Genomic DNA, 26,619 nt, shown 5'->3' with positions numbered 1-26,619 from the left:
AAAATAATTGAGAAATTCTCTCATTTCTTTTTTTGGTGTAATACGGTTGTCATCTAATACATATACACAAAAAGTATGTCAATGGAATGTTAAGAATCCAACAAAGGAACAGTTCAAATCTTACCTAAAAACCTTTCTGAAGTCGAAGAATACAAGTAAACATGAACAAGCATATTCTTCTGCCTCAAAATCATTTATACACAAGAGATCAGTGTCAAGTACAACAATCTTGTCAAGCGGAGCTGTACAAACAGTATCAATGCCATTGAAGAGTGGGAAATCCAAAGGATCAAGCACATGCAACCAAGATTTGGGAAAGCAATACACGAAATAATTAAAATAAGCCATGTGAGCTCTCATCAGAACAAATCCAAGAACAGAGGCTTCAAACCTGCACTGTCCTGATGGGAGGGGTGTGCTCTTTGGCTCAAAAGGAGGTCGATTGATAAAGACGGGAAGAATGTTCAAATCTTTACAAACCGAACATCATTCTGCCCAAATGCAGTTCCACAACCAGGGCACTTCCGATGGCGTATTTCAAGGTTTCTTTGGATGCATGGGTTGCAAAACAGATGATAGCACTTCACAATTACAACCTGCCAAATAACAAGCAAACATCTTATTTTTATATCATGTTATTTTTTTAGTAACATGCAAACTCATCATCACAGACTCTAGAATGCACAAAAAAGAGACATGAGAAGAGAGGAGAGACATCAGGGCGTATGACTTATCAGCGACTAGTTTGCACCCACATATGCATCAACAGATGAAAAGAAGAGTTGTGTTTCCTTGAAAAATCACTAGTCCGCAATGGTATCTCACTAGAAACAAACAAAAATATAGACAGATACGGATGTTTACCTCCTTTGGCCGGTGAAAACACACACCGCACTTGAGAATAGCCTTGCAATCCTTGACTTCGTCTTGGAGCTTCCGTATCGCAGCTTCCCCACTTTCAGAACTCATCTCAGCAACCTTGTTATTCATTTCCACGAGCTCTTCCTCAAGCTTCTTCCTCTCACTCCTGGTTAAATACAATACCCCTCATCACAAATTTGGTTCAAGCATGTAAACCCATAACTGATGAATGACTTTCTATGAATATCTCCTGACAATTCAGTAACCTAACCCAAATTCAAAAATCCTGTTTGGCTTGGAAAAGGCAAATATGTTGCACTATCCCAGCACATGGCAAGTATATATGCTAGTGTCAGCCTTCCATGATGTGGCAATTTGCTACTCATACAATAGGGCATTGCACAACATCACTGCAATCACTATCAAATATAAGATTTCTCTACACAGAATTTCATTGTACAAGATCCACAGGTGCTAGCAGCAGCATTGGACAGCAGGGCAATTAATTACTATATCAGGGGAAACACCAACATGCAACCAACATTATACGTGTGCTAAAAAGTTAGCTTTGCCCTTGAAATCTTCAAGAATCTTGAGAAAATAATGCAATACAAGAAGCTAAATTATCCATAAACATCAAGGCAGAATTCCAATTCAAAATGCTGAATATAAAATGCAGCCAAATAATAGTTTAGGTGTTCTATTTTTTTTTTTTTCGTGTTGCAGCATGGGGAATTTGTTGACCACCTTTCATTGTCCAATTTCAATTGGATGTCATCTATTTTCCTCCGGATGTGCTCATATTCCTTCTCAGAAGAGGTGGCAGCAGATTTTAGCCACTTTAACTCCTTTTCAGCATCAGCCAGTTCCCACTTCGCTGTTTCCAGGTTGACAGCAAGGTGTCTGTCATCTTGAGTAGATTTTACAGCCTCTGACATGCAAATTTTCATCTGCCAAAGTCAAAAAGATGGTTAAAAGAGATGCCCCTCAAACTTAAGTATCTATAAAGGGACCATACCTGCTCTTCACAGTGGGTGATCCTGCTTTTTACAGATTCTAGTGATGCATTTACTTGTTGAAGTTGCTTTGCTAAAGCCTGCTTCTCAGAGAGTAGAGAGCTCTGTGCTTGCTTCGTCTTTACACTCTCAGAAACCAGCTACAATATAAACCCATTATACAATCAAGAACAACTACCCCAAGCATCCAACTGCATGACTAATAAAATCAATGATGAAATGGGTAGCAAAGAATGCACATTATAAGAATTCAACACTCAAAGAAGTTTGAAGAAAAGACCTTGATATTGTAGTCATCTCTCTCTGTCACCTGCTGCAAAAGATGCTGGTTCTGTGTCTGCATATCTTCATATGCTTGACCAACAGTCTGCAGAACTTAAAGAAATAAATTAGCTGAACCCCCCAAATATAAGGATTGGGGAAGGGGAGGAGAGGAAGGAGAAGAGGAAAAGATGATTGCATGCAACAGATTGAATAAAAAATAAACAATTTTAGGAAAATCTAAAAATAATTGACACCTCAATTTCAGTAATATATGCCTCTGCCTCCCCATCTTTCATTCTAATGGCTTCTGTTAGCTCTAAAACATCCCTGTAAATTGAACAAATTTCCATCAATGAAAAAGATATTAACAAGCAAGCAAGAAGGTTTAAGTACATTGAGCAAGAAGATTATATGAATCCTTTTGCTCCATTAGAACAAAATCTCCAAAAATCGTAGTGCTGTCAAATCCTTTTCTATTACTTCCAAGGTAGTCTAGGCCACCCTTTCCTAAATCCTGATCAGTCTTTCCTCATCACTATGCTATATAATCTTTCATTCTCACCACTACGCTATCAACTCTATGTTGTGGTCCACAAACCATCTCAACCGAAATTCCCTCATTTTATCTACTACTCCTAGTTTACCATGCAATCTAATCTATGCTGCAGTCCCACAAACCATTTCAACCGTCTTTCCCTTAATTTATCCTCTACAATTGCGACTCATAGTTTACTACCATTATATCCTCAAGGATGTGTACTCTCTTGTGTGATTGGCTCAAACTTCAAAACTTCAATGGAATATTCAAAAAGAAAATAACCTCCCATACTTTTCATCATAATGACAGTGACCCTTTAAATTTCAAAAATAACATAAATCTCCCTGAAGATTTGGTGTTTTTATCATTTACCTCCCTGCTCATCCACTAACTGTCAAATAAGGTAACAAAAAAATGATGTATTAACAAATATTATAAATTCTTAGAAGGCAAATATTGCTCTGGAATGTAGTTGAGAAAAGCAATTTTGTATGTACGGCTGCTAAAAAAGGACAACTTTGTTCCAGATATTGGACAAAGGTGCTAACACTGAATATAAACTCAATATGCAGTCATTTTTTTAAAATTTTTTTGTAAAAAAAATAAATAAATAAAAAATAAAATAAAATAAAATAAAGAAAAAAGAACTTTACTAGAACAGCAAGGAGAAAACGCAACAAAGAGAACAAGGAGTCTTCAAATAGTGAAATCTGACACGAAAAGGGTAGCCTGTGTACAAAGCTCCAACATATACAGGGTCAAAGGAAGGGGAGGACCACAATGGGTCTATAGCACGCATCCTTACCCTGCATTTTTGCAAGAGTCTGTCTCTATTGTGACCTCCAGGTCACACGGCAACAACTCTACAATTGTGCCAAGGCTCCCTTCAAAATATAAAGTAACTATTAAATAAAAAAAAAAAAACTCAATCATATAAATAAAGCCCTCCAATCATTTTTGACACCCTCAAAGCAACAGCCTTTGAAACATCCCGCACTAAAAGCCTACAGAGATGCCAAATACCAAACCCTGTCCCAAAGATAAATATAATCTCTAGCCAGAAATGATTCGAACATTCTTTTCTAACTGAAATCTCATCTACAAAAGAGATAACTCAAAAAAGAGTGCACCTCCAAGACAATGAGTAAAGAAGAAAGCTCCTCAGACTCCCAGTCATTGAAATCCCTTCAAAAATTAAATCCTGAGGAAAGGAGTCACTATCAGGAATTAGAAAGGAAGAAATAAAATTATTGTGGAGAGCAGAAAGACAATACAAATGGGCAAAGGAACACGGCAAAGTAGAATCCTCCACCCAAACATCCTCCCAAAAGCAAATATGATTACCACCAGTTTGTACTTTGTGGAAGGAGTAAAGAAAAGGTAAACCTAAGAAATGAAGCTCCTCCAAGGAGTCTCACAAGAACATCTAAAACCAATATGCAGCCGAGTATTAAAACTATAAATCCCCCACTTCTAATCCATTGCAGTGGATATGCCTTGCAACTCAGTAGACATATGCTAAGCACCCATCTATCTCACACTCAATACTCATAAATTGAAGACCTTGTATTATATTTCCATGCAGACATTGAGAACACATACTCTCAAATGATGAATATGCCCTTACCATTTCACATGCTTATGAACATTTTACAAGTACTATTTGATGAATAAAATGCCAAGACATTTTCCTACATTCAATTTCCATACTCACTTTGCTTTAAAGAAGCATGAAATCACTGCATAAAGGGAATGCAATTTTACTCTTTCTGTTGATTCATGCGATCCCCCACACCCCCAACCAATGGTCTCTGGTTGCCTCTCAGAGCCCAACTAATCCCCAACGGGTAGATTCATGAGTATTTACTAGCATTTTTCATACAGCAGTGATGTTCATGGTAAATATTTATTTGAACTTGTTGGCCTAATAAGGTCTAATCCCGTTTTGATAATGACAAACCACGGCATCTAATTGTACCATTAAGTGTGTATACAGGTATTAAGGTCTTAAAGCACAAAAACAAATGCAAAATGGAAAGCCATGAAGCAATACGAGACAATGATATTTGGCTATAGACATGAAGCTTATATGAAGACCAAGCCTAAAGACATGAAGAATTTTATTATGTATATTGCAATTGGGAATTATGTAAGTACACCTTATTTGAACATTGTGACGAAGCTCATAAGTGACTTAGTTGGACCCTAGGTACTTTGTAATTTCGTGGAAAATCTTTTATACAAGTGCAAAACGTATTTCAAAATGCTAAAATCATTTATGGAATGAACTATAAAAGAATTTGCAGTTCTAGTATGTTCAGGTGACTGAGGAAACGAGCTCAGTCGACCGAATGTATACTATCTGAACATTGGTCTGGCTCCAGGTAGTTCGGGCGACCGAACCATAGCATTTAGTCGACCGAATGGCTATTGCTTTTTGTAAATTCCAATTCCAGGTCGTTTGGGCAACTGAACCTTAGAGTTCAGTCCACCAAATGGCTACTGCCTATTTTTGAAATTTTAGATCAAGTTGGTTTGGGCGACCAAACACATGGCTCGGTCGACCGAAGCATGCGCGATAATTATCACAACGGCCATAAAACAGCTAAGATTCTCATTTATTATGCGGTTAAAAACGCCCAACAGCTAGAATTCAAACTTTGATATAAATACCTAACCCTAAACATGTTTAGCAACACTGATCAAAAGAGATTAACTAATATTTATGCAGACCATTGCTGAGAATTTTTCTGAGTTCATTATTTAAGCGTATTTCTTTCAAAAACCAGAAAACCCTAGTTACTCTTCGAGCTTCGTTTTAATATTCGATTCAGAGTGTATTAGTGATTGATTTGTTGTTTACTCATCTGCTCTATTCAGAGAGTTTTATTTGTAACTCTACTTCTATTGCTCATTGTATCTTGACGATTCTGGGGTGAATCATTGTGAGGCGAAAGGGAATTTTCGCTTGGAAGTTTGTAAAGGCATCTCTGCCTATTGAAGGAGAGAGATATCTCCGCTTACTGAAGGTGAAAGGTTTCTCCAACTACTAAAGGAGCGTATAGTGGAATCCTCAAGTGGGTTGTTGAGGCAAGGACGTAGGCACGAATCGCCAAACCTTGTAAAATACGGTCTCACTCTCTCTTAACTCTTTTATATTTAAGCATATTTATATTGATATATATATATATATATCCGCTGTGAATATTGTTATCATTGCATAGTTAGATTACTTGTTTATAATCATAGCCAAAATTGTTTAATCACCTGCATAATTTTTTTAAATACCCAATTTAAACACCCCCCCTCCCCCCTCTTGGGATCACACCTCACTCACAAAACTGATGTACCATTAGGAAAGGAATTTCCATGAATTTTTATGCAGTGCCACTTGACAATTGGAGCAACATATGTATACTTGCTCAATTCAGCTGACTGAAGTATTCATGCATCCCTGTTTTAATTTTTAGTCTTCTAAAACCTTCACTGTATGAATTCTCTATTGCCAGCATTTCTTGGAGGGAATGCTACGCTCTTGTCAAATGAAGCTCAGTCTTCTTCTAAGGAGATTGAGAAATAACATCATCAAAATAATCATATTTTACTCAATTCATGTATTCACTCTTTATGAGCACAGAAGGAAGAAAATTTTTTTAAAAGTCCATCACAAACCACCATAAAGAAAAAGAAGAATTTATTTTCAGTCTCATTAATTGTTAGCGCAAAATATAGACTTCCCCAAAGTTTGCAAAAAGATGCAAACCTCTTGCATTCAAAACCTGACACAGACCTCCTTTGACATTTAAATATAATGATACTCATAACCTCCCCCCCCCCGCCCCTTTTCCCCATCAGTTGACCATCTCCTATAAAATGTCAGACTATGGGTTGCTTCTCTTTGGATCTGATATATAAAATTGTAAAAGGATTCAAAGCAGGAACACAATAACAAATAGTTGGTATGTCTTTCCACATAGATGCATCTTTTTTTTTTTTTTAATATGTGCATCTATTGACAAAGTCGGCACTGCATTTGTGGTGACACTATTCTCATTGAAACTCATCAAAAAACAGTATGCGAGCTCTTTTTTTTCGGTATTAGATTCTCCCAATTACCATTTATGGAGTTCAATTCATCAAGACAAATATATCACAATGTCATGGGGTCAACTAATGGAGTGGGTATGCATGCCATTATATTTAAAGTGGAGTGCTAAGAGAAGTTTGCTTCTTTCTGGACAAACCTCAGAAGTTCAGTATATTTGCCCTAATTGTCATGTTTATGATTTGCACTCTTCAAAGAAAACCTATTGTCAAGAATCTCAACAACAATAATGAAAAGTAAAATAAAAATAAACAGAAACACCAAGACACTAATAAAGATAATTACGACACAGACTCTCGTTGCTTGTACAAGACTTTTTTCTAGTAGCATCTTATAAAAAAATGATTTTTTCCAGTATGAAAAAAATTAAAAAATTAAAACTGCAAAATCAAAAAACCTCAAAAATGCACGTAGGTTACAAAGATTTTAGTGTGTAGATGGAAGTGGGGGAATAAGGGTGCAAACCTCTCAGCAGCATCCAATTTAGCCCTTAGATCAGCTATCTCGGCCTCAGCAGCAGAAAGCCTTTGTTGGCAAGCTGCCTCAGCTTCATTAGCAGCTTTCACTCTCAATTCTAAACTATGTTCATCTAAAGCACTCCTCAAAACTTCAGCTTGCAAGTGAGCCCTGCGCTCTGATTCCCTGATTTCCATCACATCTCTGGAATCCAATGTTCAAAGACATTAAGAATGTTAATTATGCAATCATATGAGAAAATGAGAAGAAAATTCCTAAATCAAGAAAACAGGTGCACCAGCAAATCGACCCAGAAAGCTGAATTTATCATGACATTCTCAGTTTGTTCTGGCTTTTCCATGGCGACGCATCCCAAAATCAATCAACAAAAAAACACCCTAAAATAGCATTTGATCCATAGTCAAGTAAGCACACATTGCAAACTGTACTAAGACTTTTATGGGCTTTTGCTCCTGTCACTAGGAACTTAAAAAATGTTAAAAGATAAAGACCTAAGTTGTCAACCTGTCCATGTTGATTGACCATCCATTCGTACAAATTACTATCATGCTTATAAGCACAACTTCATAAAGTGTTACAATTGCATGGGCTAATAGACCCAATAAACATAAAAGCTGATTTATCATCCATTCATCCCAGACATCCTTGATGCATAAACGAGATTCAATGTAGCATACATTTCAGCTTTCATTTTGAACCACGTAGCACTCCATGCCATTAACTTCTTCAATTCGTTTCCTGATAAAACTCATGAAAATCAATGTACCTGTTGTCATAACTTTCTTGTCCATGCATGTCCAAGAAGATTTGCAGTTCCAATTTTTCCTTCTGCAACTTCTCAATCTGCAATATTATCTACTTTATCAGTTGTTGATATTTAGCTCATTTAAAAATTCAGTATATTTCCAAGGGATTTGAGCCACAAGGTCCCTACATATGCATGTGTGTTTGTGTACATAGATAGATTGATATGTGTGTGTGTGTCTGTATATATATGTATGTATGTATATATGTATGTATTTCCAGTCCACATAACACCTCATGTCCACATTCATGACAGTAATTATGCAGATTCCCAGCACTGCACTAGCACCTTGGCCATATAATAAACTCAAAATACAACATTCCAAGATTCAATTCAACCCTACAAGTTCGCACTAACATGCAAAACTTGTTCCACCTATAACCATTGTCCTATGGCCACAAAACAAATCCAAAGGAAAAGATATTTTCATCAATTTTTTGTGACTTTAGAATGCAAAATTTGAAGTTCAGGTAGAAACTACAAGTGGAATTTAAAAAAAAAAAAATGCATGAAAGTTAGAGCCTAGCAAAATGAAAAGAAAAATATGCTTTAGTTAAACCAAATATTCAAATAAAGAAATTAATGCATCAGAAAGCATGAGAAGATTGAAGATATATGAAAGTAAAAATAATGCACATAGATTAAGACAAACACCCCCCCTCACATGCACAAAAACACAAATATAAAAAGACTAACTAGGGGTCCCTATTCTTAATATGTCACTGTATAGAAATCATTCACCAGATATAAATACAATTTATTACACAAATGATATTTAGTTTACCAGATATGAATGCTGTTATAACAAAATTTTATTTTATTTTTGAAAAAAAAGGAGGAAAAAGATTAACTTACAAGTGCCTTAAGAGATTTGATATCAGCCATCTGTTCATTACATTTACCAGCTAAGCTCTTTTGTTCACAATCCTACACAAACCACCAAAAAAAGACGACTTAGTAATCTAACAGATGAAATATTATTCTTTAAAGATCAATCATGATGACAAAATGCCAAATAGAATTGTAGCCATGTGGTATTCATGTGGGGAGACCTTATTATGTGATATTGCACAATTAGGTTCTACACACATTGGCAGCATTCTAGCGACCCCAAACCACAGGAGGAAAAGTGGGGAAAGAAAGATGGTGAAGAAATCTCCAATATTTATTTTAGAGAAGAAAAATATGAAATATGGGGCAAGGCATCATCCGAATTAAACAAAAGGTTGACAAAACATCCTCCAGAAATTTTTTAAAAATTAAAAATTACATCAGAGCAGCCCTCCAATCACATTTCAAGCCATCCACCCAAGGGAATACCTCCAATACCACACCAAGAAGAAGAAGAAAGAAAGAAAAGCCTAAAGGGAGGCCTAGATCACATCTTTATCCCGACACAAAAAAGAAAAAGTGAACTTATTCCAGAAAAGCCTTGCATCTCTTTCAATCCACAACTGATAACACCCAAAAGTTGAGAACCAAGCAGCCTTGACAAAATCCTTTTCTTCTTACTTCTCCCAAACCCACAAAACTCCATCTTCATAAAACTTTGGATGCTAGCTTGACATGCCCATGCCTCACCAAGAACAACAAACAGATTACTCCACAGCAACCTTGCAACCAGACAATGGAAAAAGAGGCAGGCATTATCCTCTTGCAAAGACTGGCAGATAACAACCCCCCCCCCCCCAAACCCCCCAAAAAAAAAAGCCAGAGAGGGAAAAAAAAAAGGCAAATTAAGGAATGAACCCAAACTCTGTAACAAAGCCAAAAGCATAAAATGTATGAAACAAAGGAATAATAATCATGCATAGATTACTTCAAAAGATAAATATGAGGATGAATAATAAGTGCTTATTAACCAATAGGGAGAATGCAATGACAAGAAAATAGAGAATCAATCATGATTCTCATAGAACGTCTTCCCAAACAGCATATACTTGAAATTCAAATCTCATGCTTGATCTTCAAGGCATCATACATCATACTATCACCAAGTATAATTAATAAATATAAAAATAATATAAGAATTTTTTAAAAAACAAACTAATAATCTTTTAGATATTTTTTATACTAGAATGATTGCATTACTCTATTCTATCCAGTGAAAAGTTTAAGAATATGTCAACTACAAAAAATTAGACAAGGAATCACAAAATGGAAATGAGACTAAACCTTTCTACTTAATAAAGCTTTTAGTGACTCTGCTTCTTCACGCAGGGAAAGTGCTTCATGAGCAGTCTCCTTCCAGCGATTCAACTGAGCGTCCATCATTCCCATTTCTTTGGATAAAGCTGAACCCATGATTCGGAACTCTCCCATGATATCCTTTCTTCCTGGATCAATTAACATCTTAAAAAGAAGCTCCCATATCTTGCATTGCTGACATCAACATAAATCAAGGTAAAATTTTACCTGAATCCTGGACAGTTTCTTCCATTTTAATCTCAAGATCATTTTTTTCAAGGATACACTTCTGCAGCTGAAGCTCTAGCTCTTGAATCCGCAACTTGGTGTTGTCAATAGCATTCCTAGCAGCATCCACAGACTCTTCTTTTAGATTAAGTTCCTTCTCTCTTTGCATGACATTAGACCTGTCAACCTGAGACTAGACTTTTTAAAAGAGAGCAAAGATTAAAAAAAAAAATCAAAATGCACATGTAATTGCGTAAAACAAAGCTGTTTAACCTGGAGAGAGTCTGTCAGTGCTTTGTATCGCTCCACTTCAGCATTCCAATGTTGAAGCTGATCATTTAGCAGAGTGTAGGGTCGTGATGAATGTATGTACTTGTCATCCTTCAGTTCGTTCTATGAGAGCACAGTATTATGAGTCAGACTTTATAACATATAGAAGACAGAGTAACTGAAGATTACAAACCAATACGGGTATCAAGAATCATCTATCATGAATTCAGCTTTACAACCTGAAGATCATGCAATTGCTTTGACAGGTTTAGAATGTCTTCCTGTGTACCCTGAAGCTCGGAAAAGCGATTGGCTGCCAGTATCTGTATTATTTGATCAAAACCGTGTCAAAGAGAGATAAATATCCAACACTGTAAAATCACAGTTTTGAATTCCCTTGGGGGGGGTAACTCTGCCAAGCCTTGATAGTACCCCAAGATGCTATTTTCAAAACATCCCCATCCTAGGGTATGGCCTCCATTGTAACCCAAAAATAAAAATTCACAATTAGTTGTAAAATTGTACAACTTTAAGACTTGAGAATGGCTAAAAGATCCAAACAACACAAAAGACTGTCAAATGTAATATATGGACAGGAGCGTAAGATCGCATCGTTACATTGTAAAATTGGACAATAAAACCAGGCAGAAAAGTAGTAGAACCATGATTCAATTTATGATCCTTAGGAATTCAATTAAGCTTTAAAGTTTGAGTTTCTTTCATTGGCTGTTTTTTAATATTAATCTTATCTAAGGTCCAAAAAGCTACATAATTAACCCCCTTTCTTTCCCCTAAAAATGATAATGGTAATAAGAATAATATTATTAATAATAGTAATAGTAATAGTAATATTTACATAAATATTTTAGCACATTATCACTGTTCATCTGGAGGACTTTGAAGTCCCAAGCTCTTGCTCAAACTTCCAACATCTGATTGGCTTTTTCTATCTCCATCCCTTAAAATTCTACTCTTACTCTGATTTACTTCCACCCTCTCCGCCCAATCTTTGACAAGACAATATTACTATCATTTGATTTTTATCTTCCTTTACATCCACAAATATAATATATATATATATATATGTATATATATATGCACACACCTATAAAAAGAGAGAGAAGAACAAAGGAAGACATAAGAAAATAGAAAAGAAAAGTAGCAAGTAGATGTTCAAAATCCCTTTATCCCAAAACTCAAACATGATTACATGATAATATTATTTGAATTTTCTGCTTATTAACAATTACAAAAGCTAGTTTGTACTTTTAAAAGTAATCTATACTTTTAGAGGTTATTATATGCAGTTTGTAGAATTTGATGATTTTACAATCTGGTCATGCAATTCAATTTAATGATCCCTCCTCCAATCTTAAGGAAAAATCAAAAAGTAACCTTGACAACCTAAAAAATACCTTCACTTCCTCAGTTGAATCTTTCAACTCCCGCAAACTCATTGTCCTGTCAAGAGGTTTTTCAGGTGATACATTTCCATTAACTGCAACTGCAGCTGAGGCATGCGTCCTAGATGCTGCATCCTTTTGCATTTTCAGATTGACCAGTTTTCTTCGACTTTCTTCAAGTTCTGCCATGCTCTCTTCCAACTCACCTTTAAGCATAAAGAAAACAAGCAGTTTAAGCAGACAATCATGTACTGTCATTACTCCCCAACCAGCACATGCCTGCACACCATGATGCTGGCTAAAAATCTGCCAGCCTGCTTAGCACCCGTTTGGAACATCAAAAAAAATAACTTAAATTGGGTACTTATGCCAACTAAGTAGTGTTCGGTTTATACTTAAATAAGTAATTATTTTAAGAAGTATTTTTCCAAATTATTTTGTTTTAAGAAAATAAGTACTTATTTTGCAGAAAGTACTTGAATTGAGTACTTGTGTGCCAAAAAAAGAAACTTAAATTGGGTACTTATGCCAACTAAGTAGTGCTTGGTTTATACTTAAATAACTAATTATTTTACGAAGTACTTTTCCAAATTATTTCGTTTTAAGAAAATAAGTATTTTTTGAAAAGTTGCCTTTCTGAAAAAAGTACAATCTGAAATTGTAATTATAGTAAGTAATCCCAGACTACTTTTATATAAGTACTTTTTCAGAAGTACTTTTTTTTCCAGAAAAGTACCTTTCTATAAATGGTTTGAAACAATCCATTCTGAGTATACATATGTACTTTTAGCAGATTGATCTGTAACTATTCAGTCTTCTAAGTACACGTGTACTTTATGCAATTGTATGCATCTATATGACAGTAATGTGTGTTTTTAATACAAACATAAGGAATTGTCTCTTAGACCTGCAAGGCGTTTAATCTCGCGTTGATCCACTGAATTGCTGTCAATGTAGGCTTGAATCCCATCAGCATATTCGTTATGCTTCAAGTGAAGACGATCAATTGCCTCGTGCAGATTGTTAGCCTCGGCTTTCATCAAATCATCAATCTTACACATTTGAATAATAGCATCTAAGAACCCCCAAATATAACAAGACAATCAGCAATACAAATTTCCTGAACAAGTATCTATTGCAGAGAGCATGCAAGAATTTGGCTAACTAAATCAATGGAAATATATAATGAAGAATGATGTATAAAAATTGGACCTCACATCAAGGTTTCTTCTGACCTTCTGCAGACAGCTTTCCATGCAAAGCCTGAGCTATGTTCTCAGTTTTGGTTCTCTGATCATCAATGGTATCTTCCAAGAATTTCATCAACTCAAGTGTAGAGGAATGGCGCAAGGCAAGAGCTTCTTGAACACATTTGACGATTTCATCATTATCACTGCTTTGGACAGAATCTGCTTCTAGAAGTCTACAAAGAAATATATCTTCCGCAGGGCATGATGGAATTGAACCTGAACAATATGTGAAAGAACATATAGCCTATCGGTGGGCCAAAAAGATAGTCCTATATAAAACAGAAAAATGCTGAAAATAACCTCGAGAATGGTCTGCATGATATAAGGTTTGTAGAGAATTATGGCATCCCCCTGCTCGTATTCCAAGTAAGATCAAATCATCAACCACCTGCATGAAAAACACAACAGAAAAAAGCCCATCAGATAACTAAAATATAAGCAAAGACTAAAAAAAGAAAAGGGGTCAGTAGAAGACAGCATACTGGTTTACAGATTGACCTGATTCCACAGCTGGTTCACTGTGATCAACATGTCATCGTAAGAAGTTTGGTTGTTTCTAAACTCTTTAATTCTATCTTCAAGATCATGCAACTCTTGCTTCTGCGCATCTAACTGCTGCACAAGTTTTTGATTCTGATACTGGAGAACTGCTGCATCAACCTGCAAGATTGCAAATATGGATATGATTTCAAAAAATTATTTATAAATTATGTTTAGTGAATTGAAATGTTTGTGAAGAGCATAGAAAATTTCACATGCTATGTGCACAACAAACACAGGCATCAGCATAATAAATCATTAATTAAGAAACCAGACATAACACATAACAAAAAGGGGAAGAAAGGGGGAACGCACAGACTCTCTCCCTCTCTCTCTCTCTCTCTCTCTCTTTCTCTCTCTCTCTCTCTCTCTCTCTCTCTCACACACACACACACACACACACTCATGCATGAAGATCTTAAGCAAACAGAAGCTACTAACAAGGAAAAATAAATTGCAGAATTCAGAGAGAAGAGTACAGACCAGAGGAGTAGAGGATAAGTACAAAACTAAAAAATATATATACATACATACATATATATAAACACACAAATGCCCAGTCGCAAGTGATTCCAATGTTTGGAGTAATTTCCATGCAGATGCCTCTGGCCTCCAAGCCCTACTAATCCCTCATTTACAATTTCTTAATTATTAACTAACCATGCCTATTTATAACAAGTGGCAAAGGATTAGAAGAAATGCTTTATTATTTGAAAGCTAGATATAAAGAAGGCTTAAAATCATGCATGTCAGCATTTCTCATCCGTCTAATGGAGAAAAAGGAATTTCTGCAGTAGAGGAAATAGATCCAGAAGTATGTTCCAACAAATACTCCCTTTATCCTTTTGATGAAACTGTTGGGATTTTTTCACTCTTCAAGGGACCTAAGGCAAGGAGACCCCCTCTCCCCGTTCCTTCTTGTTTCGGTAATGGAGGTTCTAGGCAAAATTCCAATCAGTGGATTATGGACTGATTAAGGGATTTACAATCAGAAGAACAAAAGGAAACTCTTGCATTACAAGTGAGGGACTTACGATTCACTTTCAAGATGCCTTGGTGGTGAAATGGTAATGGAGGGCTAATTTCTGACTTGCATTTTGCAGATGGCACTATCAAATCGAACTAGTATTTTCAAGTTTGCATGCATGTTGCTGTGTTTCAATGCAATTTTAAGGCCGAAGGTTAATTTGGAGAACAGTGAGCTAATTCATGTAGGGGAAGGAGTAGAAGAGGAGTTGTTAACAAGCATAATGGGGTTTAGGATGGGGAGTCTTCCTTTACCTTATTTGCAGCCATCATCAGGGCCCAAATTTAAAGATAAAAGTGATATGGAATCATATAGCAGAAGGCTAGAGAAAAAATTGGAATGGTGGAAGAGGAGTTATCCCTCAAAGAGAGGGAGGATCACACTTGAGAAAAGTATCTTGTCCAATATGCCAGTGTATTTCCCATCTCTTTTCCCTATCCGGGGCTTGGCTGTGACAAGGTTGGAGGATATGCAGAGGGGATGAGAGGCAGCACCAGAGAGAAGTTCAAACACCATTTGATGAGGTGGGAGGAGGTGAAACAGCCTTTCTGTAATGGAGGTGTGGAGTCAAGTTAAGCAATTTTTTAATAGAGCCTTATTGGGTAAATGTTAAGGTGGAGAAGGAAGGGCTTTGGAGGGTGGTGGTTTGGGCAAAATATAGCATAAATCACAATTGGAGGATAATTAAGGTGGGGAGGGAACCAAATGGGGCAAGGCTGTTGAAAAACATTAGAAAAGGCAGGCTTGTTTCTTTGATCACGTCTCTATTGAACTAGGGACTGGGGAGTAAGTTTTCTCGAGGCATGATAGTTGCTGTGGGGGCTTAGGATTCACTTTCAAAAAGGCAATTTCAAAATTTTATTTTAATTAGTGATGAGAGTGCTTTGAAGAGTTCTTGTGTGAATATTTTGGAGAGGGTGGTAATGTGGTATGTTCCACCTTCAAGAAGGGCCTAGGAGCATGAAAATTTGTTAAAGTTCTTTACACTATTAGATTTCGATACCTTGGGTCTATCCAAGTTGAAGGAGAAATTGAAGATGTAATGAAAAGAGCTAAAGCAGGTTGGAAAAAATGGAGACGTGATTTGACTGCTATGTGATCATAGAACACCCTTTAAATTAAAAGAGAAGATTTATAGGACGCTTGTACGACCAGCTATGTTGTATGGATCAGAATGTTGAGCAGCTAAGAAACAACATATCCAAAAGGTAAAAGTTGCTGAAATGAGAATGCTAAAGTTGATGAGTGGTATAACATTAAAAGAAAAACTAAGGAATTGACATATTTGCATAGTGTAACTCCCATAGAAGATAAAATATGAGAGGGACAACTCAGATGGTTTGGGCATCCGCAATGTCGGCCAAATAGTGCACCAGTGAGGAGGAGTCTATGAGGGGAAGTAGACAGGATAGGACTGGACCAAAAATAACTTGGAATGAAATAACGAGTAAAAATTTAATAGCCATGAATTTTTCAAAGGAAATTGCCCATGATAGTGTAAATTGGTGAAAAAGATTCATGTATCTGACCCCACCTAGTGGGACTAAACGCTAGGTTTGTTGTTTTTATGTTTTACATTGCATTTGAGGGCATGAATTTTGAGTCTTGGATTTGGATTTGTGTGGATTTGGACAAAATTAAATATAATTTTGTAGTACATTTTCTCCAAATCTATGCAAATCCAAATCAAAGACCTCTCCCAAAAACAAGGTTAATGTTTATTATGAATAATTAAAGTGCATTGAGAGGATGGGATTAAACAGAAAAATAAGAAAGAATGTGGTTGTTTTGAAGTTTAATCATTATTCAAGATCATTGACAAAGGAAACTATGGTTAAGAAAAGAAATCAATTTCCTTGGAGGCCATGTGGACCATTGCTCTCACTTTTATCCCTTAGGAAGCCATGTGGAATAAGCTTTTGATGCTTGAGATCCTTCAGGAGAGGGGTACAATGATGGTGAATAGATGCTTCATGTTTAAGAGTGAATATGAGGCAAATAAGTTGTGGCTCATATTTAGAAGGGTTTAACCACTTGAGGCATCTAAACAAGTGGGAGGTTTCATATGGAGGGGGAGGGCCCTAACAAACCATAAACCCTCCACATGCGAAACCTTCCAAATAGGAAAGACCTAGCAAATGATTTTGTGGGTCTTTTTTCCCCCAAGGGGGGAGGAGGGGGAGGGGATGATGGAGAGAGAAGGGTGTTAGCCCCAAGCTTTCATGGTCTGGTCTAATTTTAATGATAACAAACTACTAAAGATATAATTACATAGAGCTTAAGTGTGATAATCAGAGTATAAATGAATTCAAGCTTGAAGGAATTTTTTAAAGACTCAGAATTTGGCAAAGCTTGAAGAACATTCAAGACCTTTTCTTTGTTTGTATTTGATTGTAATTCTAAGCATATTTTGAGTTGTAACTTGTATGCAATCTCTAAAGAATTTGATTGACTTTGGCACAAAGTATCTTAACCAAGAAAATGAGAGAAAAAAGAGACTAGCCCAGGCTATGCAAGCTGGAGCTGGTCTAGGTAGTAGCTGAAAGCGATCAACTAGTCCACCCAATTTTGGCTCCAACAACTCAATTTTTAGCTCTAACGGCTAGTGCTAGGTTGACCAGCTTGACCTAAAAATTACCTTAACGGGCATAAAACGGCTAATTTTTCATATTTTCATGTATATATATATATATATATATACATGCCCCAAAAGGCCAAATGGACCTTTAACAAATGTATCACTCTCATATTTTGAAAGGCTAGATTGCTCTCCTCTCTCAAAACTCATTTGTGCCCTAACACTCTTGTGCCATAAGCTCACTCACTCTCCTGAGAGTCTTCTTGTTGTGCTCACACTTGTAAATCTTCCCTAGCGAGGAATTCTTCTTTTGTTCATTCAACAATATTGTATTGGTATCCTTGCCTCTAGATGAAGCAAGGGGTTGTAAGGGCTTTTAAATCAAGTGGAACCTCAAGGCAGGTTAGACCTTGAGAGAGTGGAGTAGGCTTGAGGAAGTTGAACCACCACAAGAGAATTTGTATTTTCTTCTCTCTATCTCCTCAATGGTTGTTTGTGTGCATATTAAATACTTACAATTAAAGTTAAATTTTCTAACTAACCCAATTCACACCACCCCCTTCTCTTGGGTTGCCTTTGGGACAATAGCGTGGGCATGAGGGAGAAGAGCTCCCCTGCAACATAGATCCTAGCCATAGCATCATATATGTTGTAAGAGGGTTTTGATAACAAAAGAAAGGATATTAGTAGATGAAAAGGAGATTATAACCCAAACAAGAACAAGCAATCAAAAGAAAAAATAAAGAAAAAAACAAAAGTAAAACACTTTAAACCCTTGCCTTAGTAATTCACCAGAGAGGAAAGAGCTCCCCTGCAGCAAATATCCGGGCCATAATGTCATATACATTGTAAAAAGGTTTTGATAACAAAAGAAAGGATATTAATAGATGAAAAGGAGATTATAACCCAAACAAGGACAAGCAATTAAAAGAAAAAATAAAATAAAAAAAGCAAAAGGAAAACACTTTAAACCCTTGCCTTCGTAATTCACCACACTTCAAGTAAATTTGCAAATAAATGCTGCCCCTTATTCAATTTCCTTTTCCCCCATCCAAGCAAACTTCATTCCCTCCAAGACTGGAAAACCACAGAAGCCATCTAATTCATCAATTGAAGAACTTTAGCTCCTTCTGATCAACCACAGTGGCAAAATCCCATCCCTGCCACTGCTAGTCCTTACCCATTCCATTCTCAATTATAAAAGTACCCACTAAACCTTCCATCCGAGATGGTGGCATGTACAATAATCCCCAACTAAATCAGATGATTCAAAACCATAGCCACAGCATGTCGCATCTCATCCAAAAGCAAATCACCTTTTCCACAAATTTATTAATATAAACACTATCATAATCTGACATATCACCTATTTTCCCTTTTCCTCACATCTGTGCCTCCCTTTTGAAATACTCTGGGTTTTCACAACACACAGAGTACTTTCAGCATTGTTTCTTGCATCTTTTTCCATTGTTGCAGTAGAGTTATCTTGCTTGTCCACCCAGCATATACAAACCCTCTCAGACCTTGTTCCCTTTACAACAGATATAAGCCCCTCATTGTCAACAATACTTTGGATATCATCTGCACCTCCTTGTACCTTAGTGCAAATCCCTCCCTCTATTAACACCAACAGCATCTTCTTTATCAAGCCCTCATCGTGGCAAAAACCAAAAGCACAAGCATCAACTGAAACCCCAAGAATAACCGAATTGCTACTATGCCTGGCCATGGTCTGCCCTGCAGGATTCACAGTGTCAACCCCACTGTGCAGCGCTGTGGGAGGTTTGCATTACCTCTGCAATATGGATGTGGTGTAACACTGTACCGTGAAAGGGGAAGGTGGGCACCTTCACCATTTAGGACTGTTTGGTTAAGGTTTCGGATACAGTTCTCTATATCCAGAAACAGAGGATACAAAGAATGCACAAAGTTTGCATTTGGTTAAGCGTTTTCAAAAAAACTTCTATTTTTTTGCAAATATAACTAAAAACACCCCTAAAAATACAGATTTTTATGAAACGGTTTTAAGGTGTCCAGTGCCCCTAGATACAGTTCTCAACATGCAATGAAGACACGACGAGTATGGAGGATAACCTATTTTTCAATAATAATAATAATGACATTATAATACTAATAATGATCATTATTATTAGTACTACTATTTTATTACAAACCACTTGAATCAACCTTAACCAGCATTTCCAGTGTTTTCATTTCCGAGAACAATTCTAAAAACAGTTAACCAAGGGCATTTTTGAGTTTAAGAAATACATGATGATTGCCTTATTTTCATTTTCAAAAAAAACAATATGGAAATTCATTATTGAATCCTTAACCAAACAGGCCCTATCTGTCCTGGCTTATTCAATCCCTTCCTAAAACTTGAATGGCTGGTTACCTTCTTTATGAGGATTAGAATTTCAGGCCTCACAAGGAAGCCCATTTAGCTCTGAGCTCAAGACACATCGCTCTTATCAGCCTCACAATTAACTCTGCAACTACCTGTAGAGTGTTGGGCCACTTCATTTTTATCCCAACCGGGGCTGATGCTTGGGCCTGTTCCATGCCTGACCCAGTACTAGCCCTCTTATTCAATGATAGGCCCACATCAAGAACAATATTTTCAGCAACCCTTGCCCCTATCACTTTGTCGTCATTCCCTGTAAATCCCCACACAAAACACTAGCTGCCGCTGCCATGAGCCAATTGTCCTCTTCCGCAACTCATCCTTCTGATTGCCTCAATCCATCTCTGCTAATCTTCCTGCACATAATCTCATGCCTCTTTGCACATAAATGATTGCTCCTGCAGTAATACTTCCTTCCATGATCAAGATTCTTGAAGCCTTGTAGATACTAGATACTCCTTTGATGGCTTTGTTCAATTACCTCAAATCAGTGTTATTCACCAACAGGGATTTCTTACCAGAATCTTCCACTAACATCCGAGACTAGAAGAGACTCACCCAGACATTGTCACAAACACCTCCTAGGATGAAACCAGAAAACTTTCCTGTTTCACCCCAAACCTAATTCCAGCAATTTTTCTTTTTCTCATTGACCTAATGACCATCCAATACCCCATTCTCCCAAATCTTATTTTACAAGGGGAACTTCACAACCACCTCACTACTAATGACAAAGGCATCTGCAAACCATTGGGCTGCCACCAAAGAAATCCTACCCATCGATTACAAAGTGGGTTTCTCTCAAACAAAGAAACAAAACTACACTCCTCTATTCTTACTACACGGATCAAAGGATTTTTTCTTCAACCTGGAGGCTCTCCAAGACCCACATTCTAGCGTGACAATCAGTAGCCATTATCGATCAAAAACAGGGCAAGAACGAAGGCTGCAAGAGGGAAGAGAGGAGATGGAGTGAGAGCTAGAGAGCATAAGATTTTCACCATATTAAATATTTTTTACATGTAACACATTTTTAGCAAAAGCATTCATGAGGCTTCCACTATATACACACACACACATAAATACACACACACACATAAACACACACACACATATATATATAAACACACACACACACACACACACACATGATTTCTTCATGGCTTGTGGGGGTTCAAACACTAACACAATTTCCTAGACAATATAGTGGATATTTTGCAGAGACTCCATGGACACAAGCACATAACCACCTAAATTGCTGTATTCTTCTCCTTTTCCTTTGCTTTCTTTTGATTTATGGTGTATGCGTGCTCATATCCTTAGGGTGTATGTCACAACAATTGGTCAGACCACCAGATCTGATAGGAATTTCTTGGGTTTGAATCTAGCAAGGATGAGCCAAATGAAGACCAGATTCAACAAGTTCGATGGGCAGGTAAAATTCAGCCTTTGCTAGATGTGGGTAACCAATCTACTCACTTGTGGAAGGTTCACATGGTCCTAACAAGAGAGAAACTAGAGAGTATAGATGAAAACGACTGGATGGAACAGTGCTAGCAGGTCCTGTTGGCTGATTCAGTTGTATTCGTCATGATGAAAGTGAAAATAAATAAACCTGGGGGTGAAAATGGAGAGTTTGTGTATGATGAAGAGAAGTACGAACAAACTTCTATTCAACTTCTTTCTTCTTATGCCTCAAAATGGAGATTTAAACCAGCAAAGGAATCAATTTAACCAAATTCTTAGCAATTTACTCAAAGTGATTGTGAAGATTGAAGAGAAGATAAGGCATTGATGTTGTTATCCACCCTTCCTGCTTCATTTGAACACTTGGTTAAGACTTTGTTATACAAGAACTTGACCCTTTGCTATAAAGAGGCTCCTGGGGTTCTTAGGTTGAACAAGCCACAAGAAAACAAGGACAATCGTGAACTAAAAGGCTTGGTTGCCAAGGTCAGGCATAGGGAGAGGGAGATCGAGGGAGAATGGTATGTGAAAGGGTAAGTCGATGTCTAAATTAAGGACCAAGGATGTTGAATGCTTCAAGTGCAATCATGTCCTCATTGGAAGAAAGAGGAAGACAAAAAGTATTAACCATAAAGCTCATTGGGTGTGGTGACGCACAATACAAATAACGAGGAACTTATGTTGGTTACTTCATACAACAATTCTTTCCATAACACTTGAATTTTGGATTCAGATTGCTCCTTTCATTCATATTCATACAAGGAGGGTTTTGATGCCTATAAGGATGGTGGGCGAATAGTTCTTCGGGACGATCATCCGTGCCATGTTATTGGTGTAGGTATTGTGAAAGTTGGAATGTTTCTTCGTATTGTTAGGCCATTACAAAACATTATATGTGCTTCAAATTTGAAAAAGAATCTTCTCTCTTCATTACTCAAAGAAGACTATGCATGGACATTTAGCAAATCTAGACAAAGAATGCTGACGCTGTCAAAGAGTTATATTGTCATCAATTGGAGACTAGCATGGCTAACATTAGCTCTGACATATATGCCTAAGACAAACGAGTAAGCAAGATACCAAGGACTCTAAAGATGATTTGTACAATTACTACATTTTGGATAAACAACATAGAGAAAAATTCAATTCATCCTCCCAGAAGAACATACCGTTCTAGATTATGTTCACATAAAAGTTTGGGGACCTGCAAGGATACCAGCAAGGAATGGAACTCCGTTATCTCTTTTTATGATCATTCTAGGAAGCTTTGGGTTTACTTCTTGAGGGAGAAGTTAGAAATGTTCTCTAAATTCAAGGAATGGAAGGCAGAGGTAGAGAAAGAGACAAGAAAGTAAAGTGTCTCAGGTCATATAATGAGTTAAAGAACAAGTCAACTAAGTTTCTAACCATCTAAAGGTTTGCAATTCATAGGACTTCTACAACAAAAAGAGGTGGCTAAGAGGATCTTAAGAAGGATAGGAGTAGGACTCCAGGAGACTATAGGCAGTATTGCTTAAGAGTTCGCTGAGCTGATGCATTCAGCATTGTTCTATTATTGATAGATCACCTTCCACGAAGCTGGGTGGTAAAGTGGCCAAGGAAGTCAAGAAAAGTTAGGAGGTAGACTACTCTACATGAGGATCTTCGGTTTCCGAGCAAACACTCACATTCTTTGTGAGCTTTGATCCAAGGTAGACCCTAAATTTGAGCATTTCCATTGGCTATAAAAAAGGAATCAAAGGGTTCAAGTTGACAGATTTGAAGGACAAGAAGTTGGTGATAAGCAGAGCCATGGTATTTGACAATATGTCCATGCTAAATGAAAAGAAAACAAATAAAAGCAGCCAATTTAACAACCAGGGACTAAGGATGCAGGTAGAGTTCTGTATACAGTATAACCAACAACAATGAGATGAGCACAATGTAGCTAAAGGCAGACCCAAATGCACCATCTGAGTGTCGTACACATATGGTTTTACGAATATGATTTCTTTTGCCTTAGTCATTTGGCGCTAGAGATTCACACTCCCACCAAGATGTGGTTTCTTCTAAAGAAACCAAGTGGATAGAAGTTATGATGGAAGAGGTGGAGTCTTTGAACAAAAATAAATTTGGGAGCTACTGCAGCTTCCTAAGCGAACGAAATCAGTTGGGTGAAAATGAGTGTTCAGGAAGAAAAATGGTGCTTCAAAAAGGAAGGAAAGCAATTCATGGCTAAAACAATAATAAAGGTGTACTCTCTCGTTGTCTAACATACCTCCATTTGGGTTTAACCGGACATGACAGCTCAAATTGATCCAACATTAAGAATAGTTGGAGTTGTTAAATGGTAAAACAACATTTCTTCATGGTGACATAGAGGAGCAAATTTATATGAGACAGCCAAAAGGTTTCAAAGAACCCACAAAGAAAATTTGTATCTGGTTGAGGAAATCATTGTCTGGCCTGAAGTAGTCACCAAGGCATACAAGTATATCGATACATGATGAGTACCAAATATCCTCGCTATGAGTACAACTATTTTGTACAACAGACCCCCCTAAAAACACATTGGCACATATGTAAACACATATGGAAACGAGGTGCTCTACCTAGCTAAGCCATAGTCGTTTGTTGTTGCATAGAATATGAGTGATGTTAATCATTAATATCCATACTAAGCAGAAAATTTGAATGAAGATGCAGCAAGGAAAATTCCACTAACAATTTATTTCAGAATATCATCAACATCATGTCAACAAGAAGAGGATGCAGGGATGTCAAGGATTTCATACACCAACGTTGAGGGATGCTTGATGTATGGCATTGTTTGTACTCGTTTGAAAGAGCACATGTAGTTAGTGAGGCAAGTAATTTTAATTCAAATGTGAAATGAGCATTGAAGAGATTTGAGATGGCTTTTCATGATAATGCAAATTTTAGCATTGAGTTTGATACAGCACATGATCCAACTTTAATTGAGGAGTATGTTGATGCAAATTATGCAAGATATTTGGATACAAAAAGATCTACCATGGGTGATGTCTACATTATGATGCATGGACCAATTTGCAAAAAATCCATGCTTACGTAGCACTACCTACCACCAAGGCAAAATATATGACAATGAAAAAAGGCTATAAAGGTGGACTATGTAGTTGAAAGGGTTAGTAACTGGATTTGACATAATGCAACAAGCTTTTCATCTGCATAGTTATAGTGCCACGTATTTGGCGATGAATCAAGACTATCATGCCAAGACAAAGCACATAGCAATCGAATATCACAAGATATGGAACGTAGGCATAGTTACAATTGCTAAACTATCTAAATTACTCTCTTCTTCTCTTTTCCTTTCGATTTTAGAGTGTGCGCACATAAAGCTAAGGCACATGCAAGAACAAATACATCAAACCATCTTCTAATTGGTTGCAGCTGGCAAGAAAACTGTGGGATAGTGCTTTGGCATGGGGATTCACCAGGTAGCAGCAGGATCTGTCTGGGGGGAATTGTGGCTAGGAAGGGTATTAAAACTGAAAATAAATAAATAAATAAATAAAAGGACCAATATTGTAGAGCTTATCCATCATACTGCATTTTGGACGACATGGAAGGAAAGAAATCCTAAGGCTTTTGAAGGAATTGATATTTATCTCGATATTTTTATAAAGGATAAATTACTAAAAACATTGTACTTTTGGTTTATGGGGCAGCATTTTGCCAATATCAGGCTGCCATTCATTTTGTTGATGGCATCCTCCTTGTAAATTGTTCTCTTGTACTTGGGTTTCACTTCACCCCCTCGGTGCTCTTAGTGACTTTTTCCTATTTGCTTATTGAAAATCTAAAATCTGCAATCATCATAAAAAAAAACTCCTCTTATACTCATATGTCTAAAATATATAGCATGCACATAAATGAACAAACAAACAAATAAATATATAAACCGCCCAGAACCCAAGATCGTCAATTCTAACTACCCAGCTCTAGTTTTAGTCTATTCGTCGTTTGCACTATTTTGTTGTTTTTTGGAGGTCACCTCGTCCTACGTGCGTCGTAATTACGTTCCATTCTGCTATTAAAATTTTTTCATATCCAAAAAAAGCTCAAACAACATCAACAATTAATTCACACAGTTACAACCCATTTTCTAAGATAACCCGATTAAGAAAACATCACGGAGAGATATAGCGAGAAAGCAATACGTTTTTGTTTTCGGAAGAAGTTGTGGAGTTTCTGGCCATGTCGGAGGAGACGGAGTTCAAATGAGGCCTCTTCTTCTCTGGTTCATCAGAGTCGGCGTTTTCCATTTACGCTTTTTCGATCGACGCAACTATGAGACTCTGAAACTGGAAGCGCAGCTCCACAGAAACCCTAACGAGTTGAACTGGAAAAAGGCAGGAGAGCGAAGGGAGCACCCCGTCTCTTCACTTTTTTTTCCCTGTTAGATTTTTTTATCTTTACCCAAAAGAAAAAAAGAATAATAATAAACAAGCACAAAACAATAAATATAATTAAAGAGGATTGGTAAAATAAAATAAAATCAAGTGATTAAATTTCCACTCCAATACATAATAAATATTAAATACAAACTGATAATATTATCGAGATTCTGAAATATTATAAAACTAATACTCCAAAAATGTGTGACCCATCTCTAATTTTTATATTAGAAAATTACTCATTGCCCTTAATAGTCATGAATCTTTTATTTGCACTCTCATGTTGTCTTCTACTAATATATTGCTAATTAATTGAAAAAATAATAAAAAATAGAAATTCAGTAAATTTTAAATAATAAATAAAAATTAATAATTCATTTTGCACATTATTAAAATTTAGTAATTCTTGAATTTTTTATTAAAACAAATTTCCATTTTTAATTACGTTTGACATGAATATAAAATTTAACGGGAAATATTTTTCTTTTTTCTTCGTCAAACAAGATCTTAGGAGAATGCAAGATGGGTGAAGGGATTGAAAATATTGCTGATAATAATTGTTTAAAATGAATATATTAATAACATTAATAACATTTTGAACAATAATTTTTTTTCTTAAAAGGAAATCATCGTAGTTCTTCAAGTTCAGCTGAAAAATAAAGTATATGTGTCAAATAATTTGTCCCCTATATTTTTTTAGCTATATCTTTTAATAGGAGCGGTCTTTTAACCGGGTTGTGCTTTTTCTTCTTCTTTACTATTTCTTTCTTTTTGT

The 26,619-nt window shown here is 36.6% G+C and overlaps 1 protein-coding gene across 4 annotated transcripts; it reads right to left on the bottom strand.

The window, feature by feature from the left end:
- Positions 1-150: 150 nt before the first annotated feature.
- LOC131149725 (E3 ubiquitin-protein ligase BRE1-like 2) lies at positions 151-25,880 on the bottom strand. Of its 4 annotated transcripts, XM_058100423.1 has the most exons (19): positions 25,608-25,880; positions 13,903-14,064; positions 13,705-13,792; positions 13,390-13,620; positions 13,062-13,229; positions 12,167-12,360; positions 10,991-11,074; positions 10,755-10,874; positions 10,482-10,668; positions 10,242-10,402; positions 8,922-8,993; positions 8,028-8,104; positions 7,250-7,444; positions 2,396-2,468; positions 2,158-2,244; positions 1,880-2,017; positions 1,609-1,811; positions 865-1,027; positions 151-596 (listed from the first exon to the last, which is right to left on the bottom strand). In XM_058100423.1, exons 1-19 carry the CDS (start codon positions 25,710-25,712, stop codon positions 465-467), a joined length of 2,640 nt encoding a protein of 879 aa, XP_057956406.1. In that variant the 5' UTR covers positions 25,713-25,880; the 3' UTR covers positions 151-464. The 4 variants fall into 4 exon arrangements, with proteins under 4 accessions (XP_057956406.1, XP_057956407.1, XP_057956408.1 ...); XM_058100424.1 differs by lacking the exon at positions 25,608-25,880 and having other exon boundaries at positions 13,887-14,009; XM_058100425.1 differs by lacking the exons at positions 13,705-13,792; positions 13,903-14,064; positions 25,608-25,880 and having other exon boundaries at positions 13,062-13,206; positions 13,372-13,552.
- Between the last annotated feature and the right edge of the window lie 739 nt (positions 25,881-26,619).

Source organism: Malania oleifera, chromosome 2, assembly GCF_029873635.1.
Source record: "Malania oleifera isolate guangnan ecotype guangnan chromosome 2, ASM2987363v1, whole genome shotgun sequence".
Classification (NCBI taxonomy): Eukaryota; Viridiplantae; Streptophyta; class Magnoliopsida; order Santalales; family Ximeniaceae; genus Malania; species Malania oleifera.
This window is presented reverse-complemented; position numbering and strand designations above follow the sequence as displayed.